We start from the raw sequence: 14,230 nt of genomic DNA, 5'->3' as shown, positions 1-14,230 counted from the left end.
ACTTCTGCTAGAGAAAACTAAATCAAAATAATTTTAAAAGGAGGGCTGTTGCTTTTTATAATCTTTCCATAATGCCTGGAGATGATGGTTATTAAGTCATCCACCTATTGTTGTCTTAAGGAAATACATGCAAGATGGGAATATTATCAGTATTTTAGGCCTTTCTACCAAACTAACCTTCACGATCCAGCTTTGTGCACACGTCTCATTGTTTATGTGTTTGTATTCAATTTTATGTATTACATGTAACAATGAAACTCCTAAAATCCTATCTGGATGACAAGTTTTCTGTTACTGTATCCTATCCTTCCTCTTTCTCTCTTTATTCCAGGATTCAGAGATGGAAATTTGTTTCCTGACTCTTGGCTAGTCAGCATCAATCACAGGAGGCTGCTGTGGGTGCTGCAGGGCTCCTTACATTAGCATGTGCCCGCTGAAGAGTGGTATCAGTCAACAATTCTTACATAGCAATGAAACCTATGGAAAGGTTCAGGGAGAAGTTTCTTTCTCTTGAATACAAATCTCTTCAGAGGAGGAAAGGACGCACCTCCTGAGAGACCTTCTGTCTCCTGGCCTCAGTGCTGGATTGCTCACTCACCAGCACTGCATCAGGATTACTGCACCGTGGGATGCGAGAGCACGCTAGTGGCAGCTGTGAGGGATGGGGAGAAAAAGCAAACCTCTGCCGTGACAAACACAGGTTCCTGTTTTTTATCTCCCTTGGCCTTTCCACGTGCAGTCATTCTGTAGCAGGCCAATATTTTGACATATGTAAGTCACCCTGCCCTGCTGAGACTGCCCCCAGTAAAGCATGCAGCTCATGGGGAAATGTTTTTAAGTGAACTGGAGATGGGTAGCACAGCATGAACATGACTCTAGGTATGGGAACTCTAGGTCTTTCAAACAATGATGCTGAAAGAAGTCCTGCTGGAAAGCATCATGCTTGTCTATAATTATTTGCAAGATCAAAACCTGACCCTGTGGCAGAGGAAGAGCCCTGGGTTTTTTAACAATTTGTGGCAAAAACTTAATCCTTTCTTCCACAGAAGTCTACAGAATCTGCTTACAGTGATTGCAAGTATTAAAGTTTGTGTCTCATATTACATTTACTGTATAAGTTATGGAAAAAAACGTGGATTTTACATGAGCAGCCACAAGATTTTTTTCTTAAGTCTAGCAGTTAAAACCAGTACAGACCAGAGTGATGACAAGTTTTTTCTGAGGTTATGTTCTGTGATATTCTGGGGTTCCCAACCCAGGACCTTTTCCTTGCTCTTTGATGTACTAGGCCTCCATCTGAACTACATCAAGGTAGGTTGCATGTCTGGGTTGCCTGCCTCATCTCCCTAGGGGACTTCAGGACAGACGGTCCCCTCCAAGCCCCCTCCCCCCAACTTCAGCCATTAAAAATGGCACAAAAATTGGTCATCAGACAAGGTACAAAAGGGTAGTTTGCTCATCCTTTGTATCATGCTTTTAAATACTTTAAAGATATTATTTGTGCTCATTTGTCTGCTTTGCTTTGGTAGTAGGAAAGCTGATGGTGAAGGTACAGGATTTTCACCCATAATTGCACTAAATTCTGATACAGTTAAATACACAGTAAGTCCACATGTTTATCAAGTAACAGATGAGTTCTGTTTTAATTTAGTATACCTGATCCAGTGTGTTTCCTGGAGCGTATCCCTGAAGAAATATGTCAAGAGATTCCTTTTCTTTACCTACAATTGCTTACAGTTTATGCAATGAAAGGGGGAATCAGCACAAATGAATCCTGACAAAATATCTTACAGAACTAATAGAAATCAGCATGCAGAAATGCCAGCTGTAATTGCACTATTTTGCCATAAAAGGTCTGTAGGCCAATCAAACTGCGGTTTTTTTTTGTTTTTTTTTTTCTTTTCTCAGAAAAACTTAGCTTTTATCTTTCTAAGTCAATGGTACAGTTGCCTTGATTTTGGAATGATCTGTAAGTATAACTCTTTTGAATCTCAGGAACAATATACCTCATCCAAACCTTTGTCCTGATTCATCTCCAGCTTTGATAGCTCTGGTGTATCACCCTGCTTGCTTGTCAAATCTATCATCAATTCTAAATTGCCAATGATCATATTCCACATCTCTTTTGGGAGATGAAGCTTGTCTGCATGCTAAACAAAGAACAGAAGGCACAAAGCTGAGATAGATACACACAAAAATACAATACTCTCCCTCTTAAAATACGGCAGGTGAAATGATAATGTGGAAATATTCTTACCCTGAGGAAGGCAGACTCCAGTTGTAGCTTAGCAAATCAAACACCAGAAAACTTGCTTGCAATAACATCCTAACAAATCCAAAGAGTTATTTTTTCCCCTCAGTTGAAAAATATCCACACTCTGACATTTAATCCAAATCCAGAGGTTAAGACAGAAGAACTTCAATAATTTGTTTAGTTAGGTATGAAAAGTAAATGGTCATGAAGCTGCCAGCTTCCTACTGTAAAGGTTTTAAAAAACATAGCTATTCATGGCTGAACAGTAGGACTTTTCCACACAGGAAAATTCATCATCATTTCAGGTTTCAGTATCTTTTGTATTTTGCATGGCAAATAAAAAGTTGTCCTCCAAGCTTGAAAAGTCTCTTTTTTTTGTTTGAGGTCACTCTGTGGGAGAAACAGGCATTTCTATAGAGTCCCTTAATGTGGTCTTCATAGTTGTAAAATAAGTAAAAAGCAAAACGAGGCAGCTTCCAATTCAAAACCTCTCTTTCTTGTAATTAAAAAATACATCTGTGTACCAACAAAGTAGAAAACTAAGGCACTTCAAATTCCAAAATCTTTCCATTCCTGGACAAGCTTTAGTGTTCAAATGTTAATAAGGATGCCTGCATTTAAAAAAACAAAAAAAAAAAACCAAAAAACCCCGAAAACATAAAAAAAACTTGGCCTGAGTTCAGGCTCAAGAGTCTGTGAAACAGACTTTTTCCACACTATGACCTCAGTCTTAGGATTTCTCTTTTGCAAAATGTTAGCTATTTTTCTTGGCAGGTGTCCAGAACCCTGTATCTCTCTTTTCTCCCCCTCTTGCTCTCCTCTTCTCCCACCCACCCCAGGCACGCACACACCTCTCAGCTTTCTATCACCGATGGATTCAGCCCCAGGGTGAGGTAACCCCCCACACTTTGGCTGATGGGACATGCTGATGGTGTGGGAAAAAAAAACAGCTTATGAGAACCTGGAAGTATCCAGTGCTCCCGATTGCCTTTCTCTTCTTTTGGACCCGTTTTACTTTGCTTCCCTACTTAAAATCCCTTGGCGAAGCGGGCAGCCCTCCTCACCCAGCAGTGTTGGTGCCCCTGCCAAGCATCAACCCCAGTGGGTTTCAAGTTGCAGCGGCTTTCGCCCAGGGTAGAGGATTTCCAAAACATGTTACCCCGGCAACCAGGAATTTTAGCCCAGCAAAAACACCACCACGCACACTGCGACTCCAACGTGCGAGACGCAGCGCTTCCATTTATCATTTTCTTCAGAGAAAAAACACAGGTCAATGGTGCTTGCCTTCCTGGTGGCATTTCCGATGAAATACACTTCTTTCCAGGTATTCACATCTCCTGATTTTCCTGGCACCTTGTCTTTAACCACTGTGCTCAGAGCCAACATATAATACATTCAAAATTCCCAATTAGTCCCTTACAAACGACAAAGTCCAAGGAAAACAGTGCCTGAGAGAAAAATAATGTGCTTTCGGTGCAATACAGGAAAACATTTCCTCAAGCATGACGATATTTTAGCCAGTTAAATTGGTCAGCTTTATCCTGAGTGATGTTAGATGAACATCAGTGTTACAGGAGCATTTTTGATTTGGTACAAAATTAGAAATAATGCCCAACATTATAGCAAGTTTTCCAACCAGGCAAATGTTGCTGTTTTGAAGTGAGGGTTTCTCTTGCATTAAACCACTTTCCCCTTCAGCTTTGAGCCAAGGGTGGCATCAAAACAAGGGCAGCTTCCCTGGGCTAATTATTTTTGTCTCCAGTGTGCAGAGTACAGGTATATAGTAAAGGTGAAGGTGCTAAACAAGAGGGCCTGGATCAAGGGGACTTTATATATAAAACTGCACTGAACCCTGCAGCGATAAGGGTGGTTATCTCAAGCTATTGGCTGTATCTGGCAAAAAAGAGGGCTAGCATTTAAAAATAGGACAGCAAAGGCCCTCTCACCCCATGAAAGTCAATCACAAAACTTCCCCAGACCTCACTGGTGCTTTTATTTAGCATTTAACTTCCCTTGTTCCTGTTGACATCTCAGATAAAGGCTGACTCGTACTCAACAGAAGCTAAATTTTGTACCAGGAAACCCACAGATACAATTAAGGTCAGATTGGGCTTCCAGGTATTTTCTTTCTAAAACAAAAAAATAACCCCATCTCATCTGCTTTCCTGGACGTCATGTTTTTAAAATCTTTTTATATCACTTTATATGTTATTCACTTTATATGTTATTCAATTTTTTTTTACTTGTACCATGCTCGACTGCCATGTATCTATAATTTTACATGATAAAACCCCACCTCCATTAATAATACAAATTCATTCTTCCTTCTCAGCTTTACTGAACCTCCAAGGTAGAATCAGACAAGACCTGTGTGAGCAAATGTCTTCCAGGAAAATGTCTTTATATCGTTTGAAGAGAATAGTTAATATCAACTATCAATACAATAGCTTTTTGTGAACTGTCAGCAACATTGTACACTGCACATCCAAAAAATCTCTGCTCAGAAAAGGTTAGGAATTGGCAGGCAAGCTTCACATCAGCATTGTGACAGTACTGCAGTGTCTCTGATGCATCCCACAGGTAAAATTACTTTGGTTTTGGAGTGGGAAGTTATAGTGGAATTGTATTTTTTAAAGGTCTATATATTTAATCCATAGAGAAACTCTCCATACAGGGACTGAGGGTAATTATGGAGGGGAGAGAGCAGTAAAAAGAACTTTTTCATGGGAATTTGAGAGCTGAAGAGTGTGTTTTAAAATTTTAGCTGTTCCTGCTGCACTGGCTGAGCAGAGTGACAGTCTGGCAGTATTAGCAGTTAGCTCTGCAAGCTGAGGCTCAAGTAAACAGGTGGAATAGTGCAATGAAGCCAGCCTTCTTCTGCTGCCAGTAACTTGGTTCATAGATAAACACCAGACTTTCACTTCTACAGTTTTCAAGACCTCCACCGCTCTGCAAAACACTGCCTTCATTCATCATAGTAAGGTGTTTGGGTTTTTTTATTCCTTTTTTTTTTTTTTTAGCATGGGCTGCAAGACTTCTCTCTGAAACTTCACAGACATACATTAGAAGCCGTTGGTGCATTGGTGTTCTCAGAAACAATATATCTCAAAAATTAACCTGAAGAATCTAATTTCATATTGTCTACCACCCCTTGGAAGTTGTGTTTCTTGACAGAAGAGGGTCATCTGTGATGACCAGGTTGATATGCTCATGATAGTGCTCAATAGAGCCCATGGAGTTACTAAATCATTTGTCACCAAATCACTGGCCAATGTGCTGCTGCAGATGTCCTTGTCAGCTAAAATGCCCAGAACTGAAGGTACGGAAGACTTGGAAGTTGCCCTGGTATCTTAGTCTGAAAGCTAACAGTGAATTACACCCCATAAAACTTTGGGCAGACTTTTTTTAAAACCAATATCCACAGCTGCATGGATTTCATCCTTTCATTGTCCTCCAGACCCATCTGTTAGGTATTTTCTGATTCAATTGACTTAACCCATCATGGTCTTTTTGGCAATCAAACAGAAGGATATAAAAGATGTACCACTGGAGGTTTTTTCTTACTCTGCAGCTTGCATGCTTTGCCCCTTCCGTGTTTGCCATCCCTCCCTCTAGTTCAGCAAGACGAAACCCAAATCCTTCTAATTTGAATTGGGTGACCCACGTCCCAAGACTGAAACTCTGAGAGGAGGATGGGGCAGAAGCAGCCCATGCTCATCAGGTCTACTGGTGCCTGGGAGAGGCAACAGCTCCTGCTGTCCCCTTCTCTCTACACCTGGCACTCCTCAGGACATTTACCACTTTCTACCCAAGTATGTCTTTAAAAACTTAAACTACCACTCATTTCCTTTACTGTTCTGGGCAAATAATCCCTGGCCACTTTTACAGAACATTATATTTTTTCAACACTTTATACAAATATTAATGAGGTAGTCTTCATGGTGGTCTAATTATTATTTTAGATGGGGGAAAGCCAAGGCTAACTTTAAATAAGTTGCAGAAGGCCTTTCAGTGAAGTGAGGTGGGATTAAGGCTCCTCTTCCAACTCTGATGCTTAATCAGGTTGCAGTTGCTGCCTCAGAGACTTAAGGTCAAGACCACACGTCAGCCAGATGTGAAAGGCCAAGCTTCCTGGGGGCTAAGAGCTGGATGGTGAGTTGTCAGCATGCACTTGAGCTGTCTCCTGTATTTGAGACTGGTTCTCTCTGTTCTGTGGAGGCACCTCATAACCCCACTGCCTCAGTTTTCCCATCTGTGGAAGGGGAAACCAGCAGGAGTTTCTGGCTATTGAGTAACTATCCATGAGTCACTGAAGATACAAGGGGCAAGACAGAAACGAGGAAGAGAAAGTGAGAAACCAGTAGGCAATACTCATGCCAATACAGGCAAGAACAACAGTGATGTTGCTCTGAGTACCTATTTTCTATTTCCTTCTCAAGGAGAATCAGGGCGATGAGAACGATGAGCAGCTGCTGGATGGCCAAGAGACTGTAGCACTAATGTCTGCAAATGGACAGCTTAGAAGCTGCTGAATTTAGTGCTGTTAATGAAGATCCCCCTGAGCAAACTATTCTCCAAGTGATGCTGGGGACCAGTGCAGGGAAGAAAAACGAGCCAACATCTATTTCTGCCTGGCAAAAACAAACAAGCAAACACATAAACTGAGATCGCTGCAGTTCTCAGAGAGTGTTAGCAGAGGACAAAACTTGCATAACTGCCATAAATTATAAAACCCTCCCTCAACCTTGGTTAATTCTCTTGTAAAAAGGGAGGTAAAAATCTGGAGCAGCTCAGCATGGGAGCAATTGTGGGAGGGATAATAAAGAGCCAGCACCAAGGTATCTAGTTGCCAGCCCTGATATCATTAAGTAAGTGCACTAGAAATGTCAGGGTAAATGCATAGCAGTGAATCACAGTCAGGCATGATTAACTTTGGGTAGTCTGAACTGGAAATCATTTACAAACACAAAAAGTACTGAAGAACATCGCAACAGGCCAGTACGTCAAAAGTCATCCCAAAAGCGGGAGTCTTGCTGAGCTCTTTGTGTATTTGTGCCATTTTTTTAAACATTGTCATATTTTGTAGGTGGGAGGATGGAAGATTGCAGACCCCAAGCTCGGAGATGAGTTTCTATGGCACCGCAAAGTCCTCTGAAACATGTGCACATTCACTTTTCCTTGCACAGATGTTCTATAAAATTAAAAGTTTTAATCTATAAAATTAAAATTTTAATTGCAGTGTTACTGAAAGGATCCAGTTTTGCCGAAGAAAGATTAAAATTCTGTATCTGAAAACAGTAAAAAACCAAAGAGTACTCTTCCTTCATCCCTTCACCACTCCTTAATGAAGCCCTCCAAACTTTAACTGGTAAAACCAAGGGGAGAAAGGATTTGAGTGAAAACAAAGTGTTTTAAATAAAATCTGTGAAAGTTTTCTGATCATTGAAAACTGAACTTTTTATCACAAAACCAAAAGAACAAAACATTGCTGGATATTTCTGAATAGCCCTAAAAGTTCAGAAATGCTCGGTGAAGCTGTAACCACATGACCCGTAGAGAGCTCTATACATATTGAGTACAACAAAACCCCCCTTCAAATCCAGAATTCTCATGACTTTGAAAGCATTCAATTACAAGGAACATGAATCAACTGTGGAAGACTCTGGACCTCTTAACACCTTTGTATTGTTTGCACCTTTTATTGCAGTTCTTCAGTGACAGCTCAGATGATTATTGTGCATGCTGAGACAGTGAAGGCCATAGGAATATCGTGCAAAAGGGCTCTGCTCAGACTTCCTCCCCACTTTTGCATCATTCTCCTTCTCCTACATCCATCTCAGTTATCTCTAGCATTGTAGTAACTGCCCTTATTTATCTGCCTCATTAGGATGTTACATCAATTAATGCTTATCATCTAATATATACCAGTTTCTTAATGCTTAATATTATTACCAGTGGAGAGCTATGTCATACTGAGTGTATCCAGGGAGTTAATGCATACAGGAAAAAAGCCCTATGCATAATACAGTTCAGAATGATGCATTTACTGTACCCAAACCCCTCTGAATAGACCACCACACGTCCTGCACTCTATGTTTTTATACTCTCAGAGGTTCTGGGTAGCACCTTTGGCCCCCAGGGCTCCAGGTCACAGAGTTCTGTCTGGTTCTGAGGATACTGAGCAGGAGGAAGGTCTTGAGGGGAAACTTCATGTAAATGCTTAGTCCACAAATGCCTCAATGCCTGATTCAGGAGGGTAATCAACCTGTCCTTTGAAGCTGCATAAATAATGTTTGCATGGAGGTAGTAAATCTTCACCAGGGATGAATTAACTGCCATTGAGTCATATATGCTTGGCTTGGGTGTGTGGCTCGTAACATGCCTGGCGAAAATAAAAAAGACATTTGCAAGAAAGAAACATTAGTTTGCTCCTCCCTGTGTTTTCCATTATCTTTATCTAGGCAAACACGGCTTGCTTTGTGGTCTTTTTGTTGCTGTTTGTTCCATTTTCACAAGGAAACAATGATTCACAGTGAAACCAAGCCACAGTTTCTTCTGGTCAGGCCTGAACATGCCACCTATCCTCCAGCAATGTCCCCACTTTTTAGCACCCCTGCAAGGGGATGCCAAACAGACTCCTCCAGCACTCTCAGGGGAGCAACATCTCACAAGAGGGTGCAGTCTTTTTACCCCTGGCATTGTTTGTGCCCCCTCACATACCTGTCCCTTTCACAAGCCCACTGGCTCCCAGCTGCTATGTCCCCAAAAGAACAGAAACAGTCTGTATTCACGACTGCCTGAGAACCAGGAATAAAAGACTGGTTTTGAAGAACGTGGAAAAGAGAAGAAACACAGGGAAGGACAACAGAAGGCAGCAGAAAGAGAACTGGGATATAAGTGGGATAACACACCAACAGTAGTTTACTTCACTGTAACACTAAGGTAGCCAGCCCTCTATTCAACAATACATATGTTTTAGTTTACTAACAGCTTTTGCTCCTATTAGTTTCCCTTCTTTCTCATTTGCTGTGTTTGATCTCTGGCTTTCTCTTCCACCGCTCTCAGTTTTTTTATCTCTTTCTGAAGATATGGCATTTGCAGTTCCTTTTCCTCCTTCTTAGATGTATCCCTCTCATTTTCTTCCTCCTCTTTTGGCACAGCACTTGCTGGTTCCCTTTCTTTCCTCTTCTCCTTTCTCTCCTCCCTCCCTTTCCACACAATTTTTCTAACTAGAGGGGCTTCTCCTTCTTGAATGCAGTGGTAACCAGTCTTGTCTAAAATTTGCTGTGGGAACCAATATTTACTGTATAGTAACATATAGTAACAATTTAAAGATAAGCTTTATGAATATACTATATCTACTAGACAGCCCAGTTTCAGAAGGTTGTACTAAGAGATCTTGTTAGGCAAAGAACTTTTCACACCTAACCAGATTCTGAAGTCTTTTGTATGTAATACAGCACGCGACATGACACGTTCTATACTCTCAGACCAAAACCATAAACATATAGGGGTGTATCCAAAGGAGAAGAAGAAAGAGAAGGAAAGAACTTCCCTCATCAATAAAATACTATTTAACTAGAAAAAAACACGTTGGAGGATAGCTTATGTTTTACATATTGCTAAATATCAGCAAAAATAAATGTGTTCATTTCTCCCAAATACCTCCAGATGGCATTAAAACCCTTCTTCTTTTGGTCTTTATTGCAATATTATTTTTAAAAATGATAATTATTGGAATCATTCTATTAACCATTCCCAGCAATCATACTATCAGAAGTCATAAGGCTGCTAATGCTTAATTCATTTAATAAGTTTGGCTAAATATGCTCAGATACTGTAATTACATTCCACAACACAATCTGCAGGACAAGCCATTTCTTATACCATGTCAAATCTTTTTCTAGATTCATTTCCAGAAGATTTTTAATGCGCATTTGCAGCAGAAATCAAAACATCCCACAATAAATCACTGTTATTATACCTCCTTCTGTGACTACTTTTGGCCATGTAACAAATGGTGACACCTTGAGAGATTTACATGATATAATGCTCTGAATTTAAATAACAGGAATCAGAAAACATAAATTATAGGCAAGATGCACTCTAAAATTCACATGACTGACTGTTACAAGAATTCCCTCCCTCAAATGGGATTAAAAAGGTGAATGGTTTTGCAGGAATTCATAATGCTCCTGCCTGGTAGTTATTAAAGGAATTCACTTATCTAGCTCAGTTTGGGAGAATGATGCTTTTTTTTTTTCAGCTTGCAGCCCATCTGTTTCATAGACTGGTTTATGTTGGCAAAACAATTCAGTCCTTTGTATACTAGAGTTAAAAACGGTAAAAGCTTCTATTGTTGCACTAGAGTGAAGGTGAACACTGATATATTACAAGTGCCTGTTCCTATCTATTTCTCTACTTCTTTTGTTAATTCAAAAACATCAACAAAATTGTGAGAGACCAGAGATAACTGTAATTGGATTTCAAGTAATTCAGAGGTGAAGCTGCAGACTGCAGTCTTTTAAAATTACATCAGTACATCAAAGGCATATGTGACACAATGTTTTTTAGCAAGTGTGACAAACTCCAGCAGCATTAAGGTAATGTTGAAGTCAGGTTGTAAAGGCCAGCCTCACACACCCACAAAAATACTCTCATCTCTATTCAGTGTGATATGGAGCCATGTCACTTGCAAAGATCTCTGACTTACTATCATGCAGTAGTTCTAGGAATAATTAAAGTTTATCCATTATCTAAAAGGACATTTTAAGAAAAACATCAGTGAAAGAGCTTTATTTTAATGAAAACAAATTCCATTTTGCCCAACAAATATGATAAAAACACAGCTGCCTTCTCCAATCTTAAACACAAAAGTGACTTACGATGTATGGGTTGCGCTTTTCTCTGGACTCTTTGGTTCTACATCACTTTTCCCTTTGAAAGAGAAGAAGAAAATGACATCAGAAATGGGTCAATATGGAAACTGCTTAGATGTGACACATCAACACTTTATTCATTGCTAAAACAGACCACTCTTGCCGCACATGCAGACTGCTGCTGGGGCAATCACAGGTCTGCAGGGGCACTGCTGGAGCATTTGCAAGCAGGGAATCAACCCTGACTTGACTTTTCTTGTCACTGCCACATGTACTCTGGAAATGTCAGGCAAGGAAACTCCACAAGAGCAACTGCTTAGAGGACACAAACTTTAACCAGGGACAGCAGACCCTGGAGCAATGGAAAAGATTTCTCTAAGGCCCTACAGGTCTGCTATTGAGTGTACCACATCCAGCATGCACAATGCTCTAAAACCCTGTTCCAGGAACAGTAATTATTTCATACAAAGCAAAACAGCATCAGCAGGAGCTAGTAAGGCATTGATTAGGATGCAATTCTGCCAATGTATGTTTTTATTCACATTCATTTTAACAAATTGAGGATCTGATCTTCAGCTCCTGTAAGTGGGGGCTGGGGAAGCCCTCCTTGCCGTATTTTGGCTTAAGCACTCAACCCCCACGAGAAGTCAGGTACCTGAATGAGAAGTGTCAGAGGCCCAAGGGATGCCTCTTCACATTTTCTTATAACTTGCCAACAGAACTTACTTACGTAGCACAGACACTGGGGGAGCAGGCTGCTAGCTGATGGGATGGTACTGCTTCTGCTAAACCAAGCCATGTCCTTCTCCCTCTTTCTCCCTCTCCCCCCAAAAATGTAAGGCTTATGTTGTTTGCTGTAATTATTGCTCTTTGAGTAACCAGTGCCCTTCAGTGCAAGGTTTTTGTTTAGCTCTAGCATGGACGTATAGGGTATGCCACTCTACTTGAATCACCTTGAACTTGAATTCTAGACCTAGTGACGGTGCAGCTGCTGCTCCCCTTGTGTGTCACTGGATGCTAATAGCTGTCTACACATGAGTTTATGCTGCCTGGCAGACAAGGAGGCATAGAGGTTGAGTGTGACTGGTTTACTGATGGATGTGTTTTTCTCCATTACTTTTTAATGAGCTTTGCTAAGCCAAAATCCACCTGTGCCTTCTGAAAAAAAAAGAGTAGTATTTATTTTAGTCAGCCTGTTTTGGTGTTATCTGATTTTCTGCTCATTGACTCTAGTTGAATGGGTTTTGGGCCAGCCCTCAACCTATTCCATGCACACAAGCATTATGTAAAGTCCATTTGCTGATGATGAAGTCCTCATCCTCAGTTTTCACACAGCACTGGGGGGCCAGCAACAGATGTAAGAGGTAGCTCTGGAAAATTTGCTGTTGCCTTCAGAAGAGGCAGGGGTTTGCTACCAACGTCATTCTACTGCTGTACAGAAACAAACTGAAGAACTTACTCTAGACAATGACCTTCTGTAAACACCTTGGCATGGTGCTTTTAGATCTCATGCTCCCCTCTGGAAGGGCCTCCAGAAAGCACCCAACTTAGGTGCCTAAACATTAGCGAACAGGATGGGTAAGCTCTGGATGCCTCTCTGTGGACTTCTAGGGAAGTTAATCACTTACTGTAGTAGGACAGCCAAAAGCACCTGAATTTAGGCACAAGTGGGGCATCCACACAGGACAGAATACATAATCTCTAGGTCAATTTGCACTGTTGGCAGAGACCTCAGAAAGAATATCTAGATGAATTTGCTGGCTGGAAAGCTGTTGCTACAGTATGCGTTAGTCAGCCTTAGGGTTCCTGGAGCCCTGGAGCTCATCTGCATTATGGTAATTTGGAACAAGAAACCAACAGTAACAGTTGGCATATATTCAAAGACTTTCTGTTCGTAACTTAGGCTTTTTATAAGTGATGAATTATTACCATGAACACTGGTTTGTTTGAGTGTGAGAGGGAATATGGATTCCTGAGTGCTTTGCCAGCAGAGTTCACATCAGTTCTACTTTCAGCAATGTATGTTAATGCAGCAACAAGGGAAACGGCATAAGTACTGTGAGGAGAAAAGGGAATCTCTATGATTTAGCCAAACTGGATATTAATGAATTACCCTACAGTAAGCATTTGCAGCTGCTTTTATGCTAATCATCACTTAACGTACTTCTGTGTGGAGAGAGAGGATGAAGCCTATACAGATGGTAAAAACGCAGCAGTCTGGCCTATCAGAGTAGAAAATCTGGCCATTAATGCTTTATCAGTTCTTACCAACTTTGTTCTCACTTGACTGAATCATAGAAATTCTTAAAATGTGTACAGACTAAGCATAGCTGAATGTCACAGATACACTACAGATAAGATTTTTGGATAAGCATGCTTAAAACGGAACTACCTGTCAGTACAACTTGTATTTTTCACACTCATTCGTGGCCAGACTAAGATTTGCTTTCCATGTTCCATGTAATCTGCCAAATGCATGCAGGTACCATTGTGGGAGGCTGGCATTTGCTAAATTGCTAAATCCTTTCTAGCTCTGGCTTCTTCTTGTGGGCAAACTGGTGTCATCCTTTGGGTTTTTTTCAGTCTTTTGGGAATTGACAAACAGTATGCTGCCCACCCCATTATGGGAATGCTCTTAGCACACTTTATTTCATGTGCTAAGCACTGTGTATGTCTCTTGAAATGCGTGTGTGTTGGTGTGTGTTGGTGTGTGTGTGCATACGCATGCCTCCAGTAACATACGGTAGAAACAATCAGTCCTCAGATCCTTAGCCATAGAGCTGGGAGTTCTTTGCTAGTTTCTACCTCACCTCACACAGCTCCCTTTCTAATCTTTTTAGATACAAGCAGAGGAAATGTGTCCAGATTTCTTTCATTCCAAAGTAAATTTCCAATGAATTTCTGTGGGATTTCCTCACTGAATAATGGGTAGCCAGAGAAGGAGTTCTCTCCTCTGAGTTGGTATTTGGGTGAATCACTCAACGTAAGCAGGCCAAGTTTCCCTTTCTGGGTAACAGGGATAAATAATATTTATTGTGACAAAGCAGTATAACTTCAGCCATTAGGGGTTTGATTTCCTTGTGGGGGAAGGATGAGA

General features: G+C 40.9%; 1 protein-coding gene across 4 annotated transcripts in view; it reads right to left on the bottom strand.

Annotated features, from left to right (window-relative positions):
- AFF3 (ALF transcription elongation factor 3) overlaps window positions 1–14,230 on the bottom strand; it is a 322,024-nt gene that overhangs the window by 111,636 nt on the left and 196,158 nt on the right. For all 4 annotated transcript variants that reach the window (XM_057422167.1, XM_057422168.1, XM_057422169.1 and 1 more), the window contains one exon: window positions 11,140–11,191. In XM_057422167.1, the coding sequence (XP_057278150.1) occupies window positions 11,140–11,191 (52 nt within the window). The remainder of the gene's footprint in view (window positions 1–11,139; window positions 11,192–14,230) is intronic.

Source organism: Pezoporus wallicus, unplaced genomic scaffold, assembly GCF_028554395.1.
Source record: "Pezoporus wallicus isolate ANWC-B61680 ecotype Strahan unplaced genomic scaffold, APGP_CSIRO_Pwel_v1 contig_5785, whole genome shotgun sequence".
Lineage (NCBI taxonomy): Eukaryota > Metazoa > Chordata > Aves > Psittaciformes > Psittacidae > Pezoporus > Pezoporus wallicus.
The sequence above is the reverse complement of the archived record's forward strand: the minus strand, read 5'-3'. Positions and strand labels throughout refer to the sequence as shown.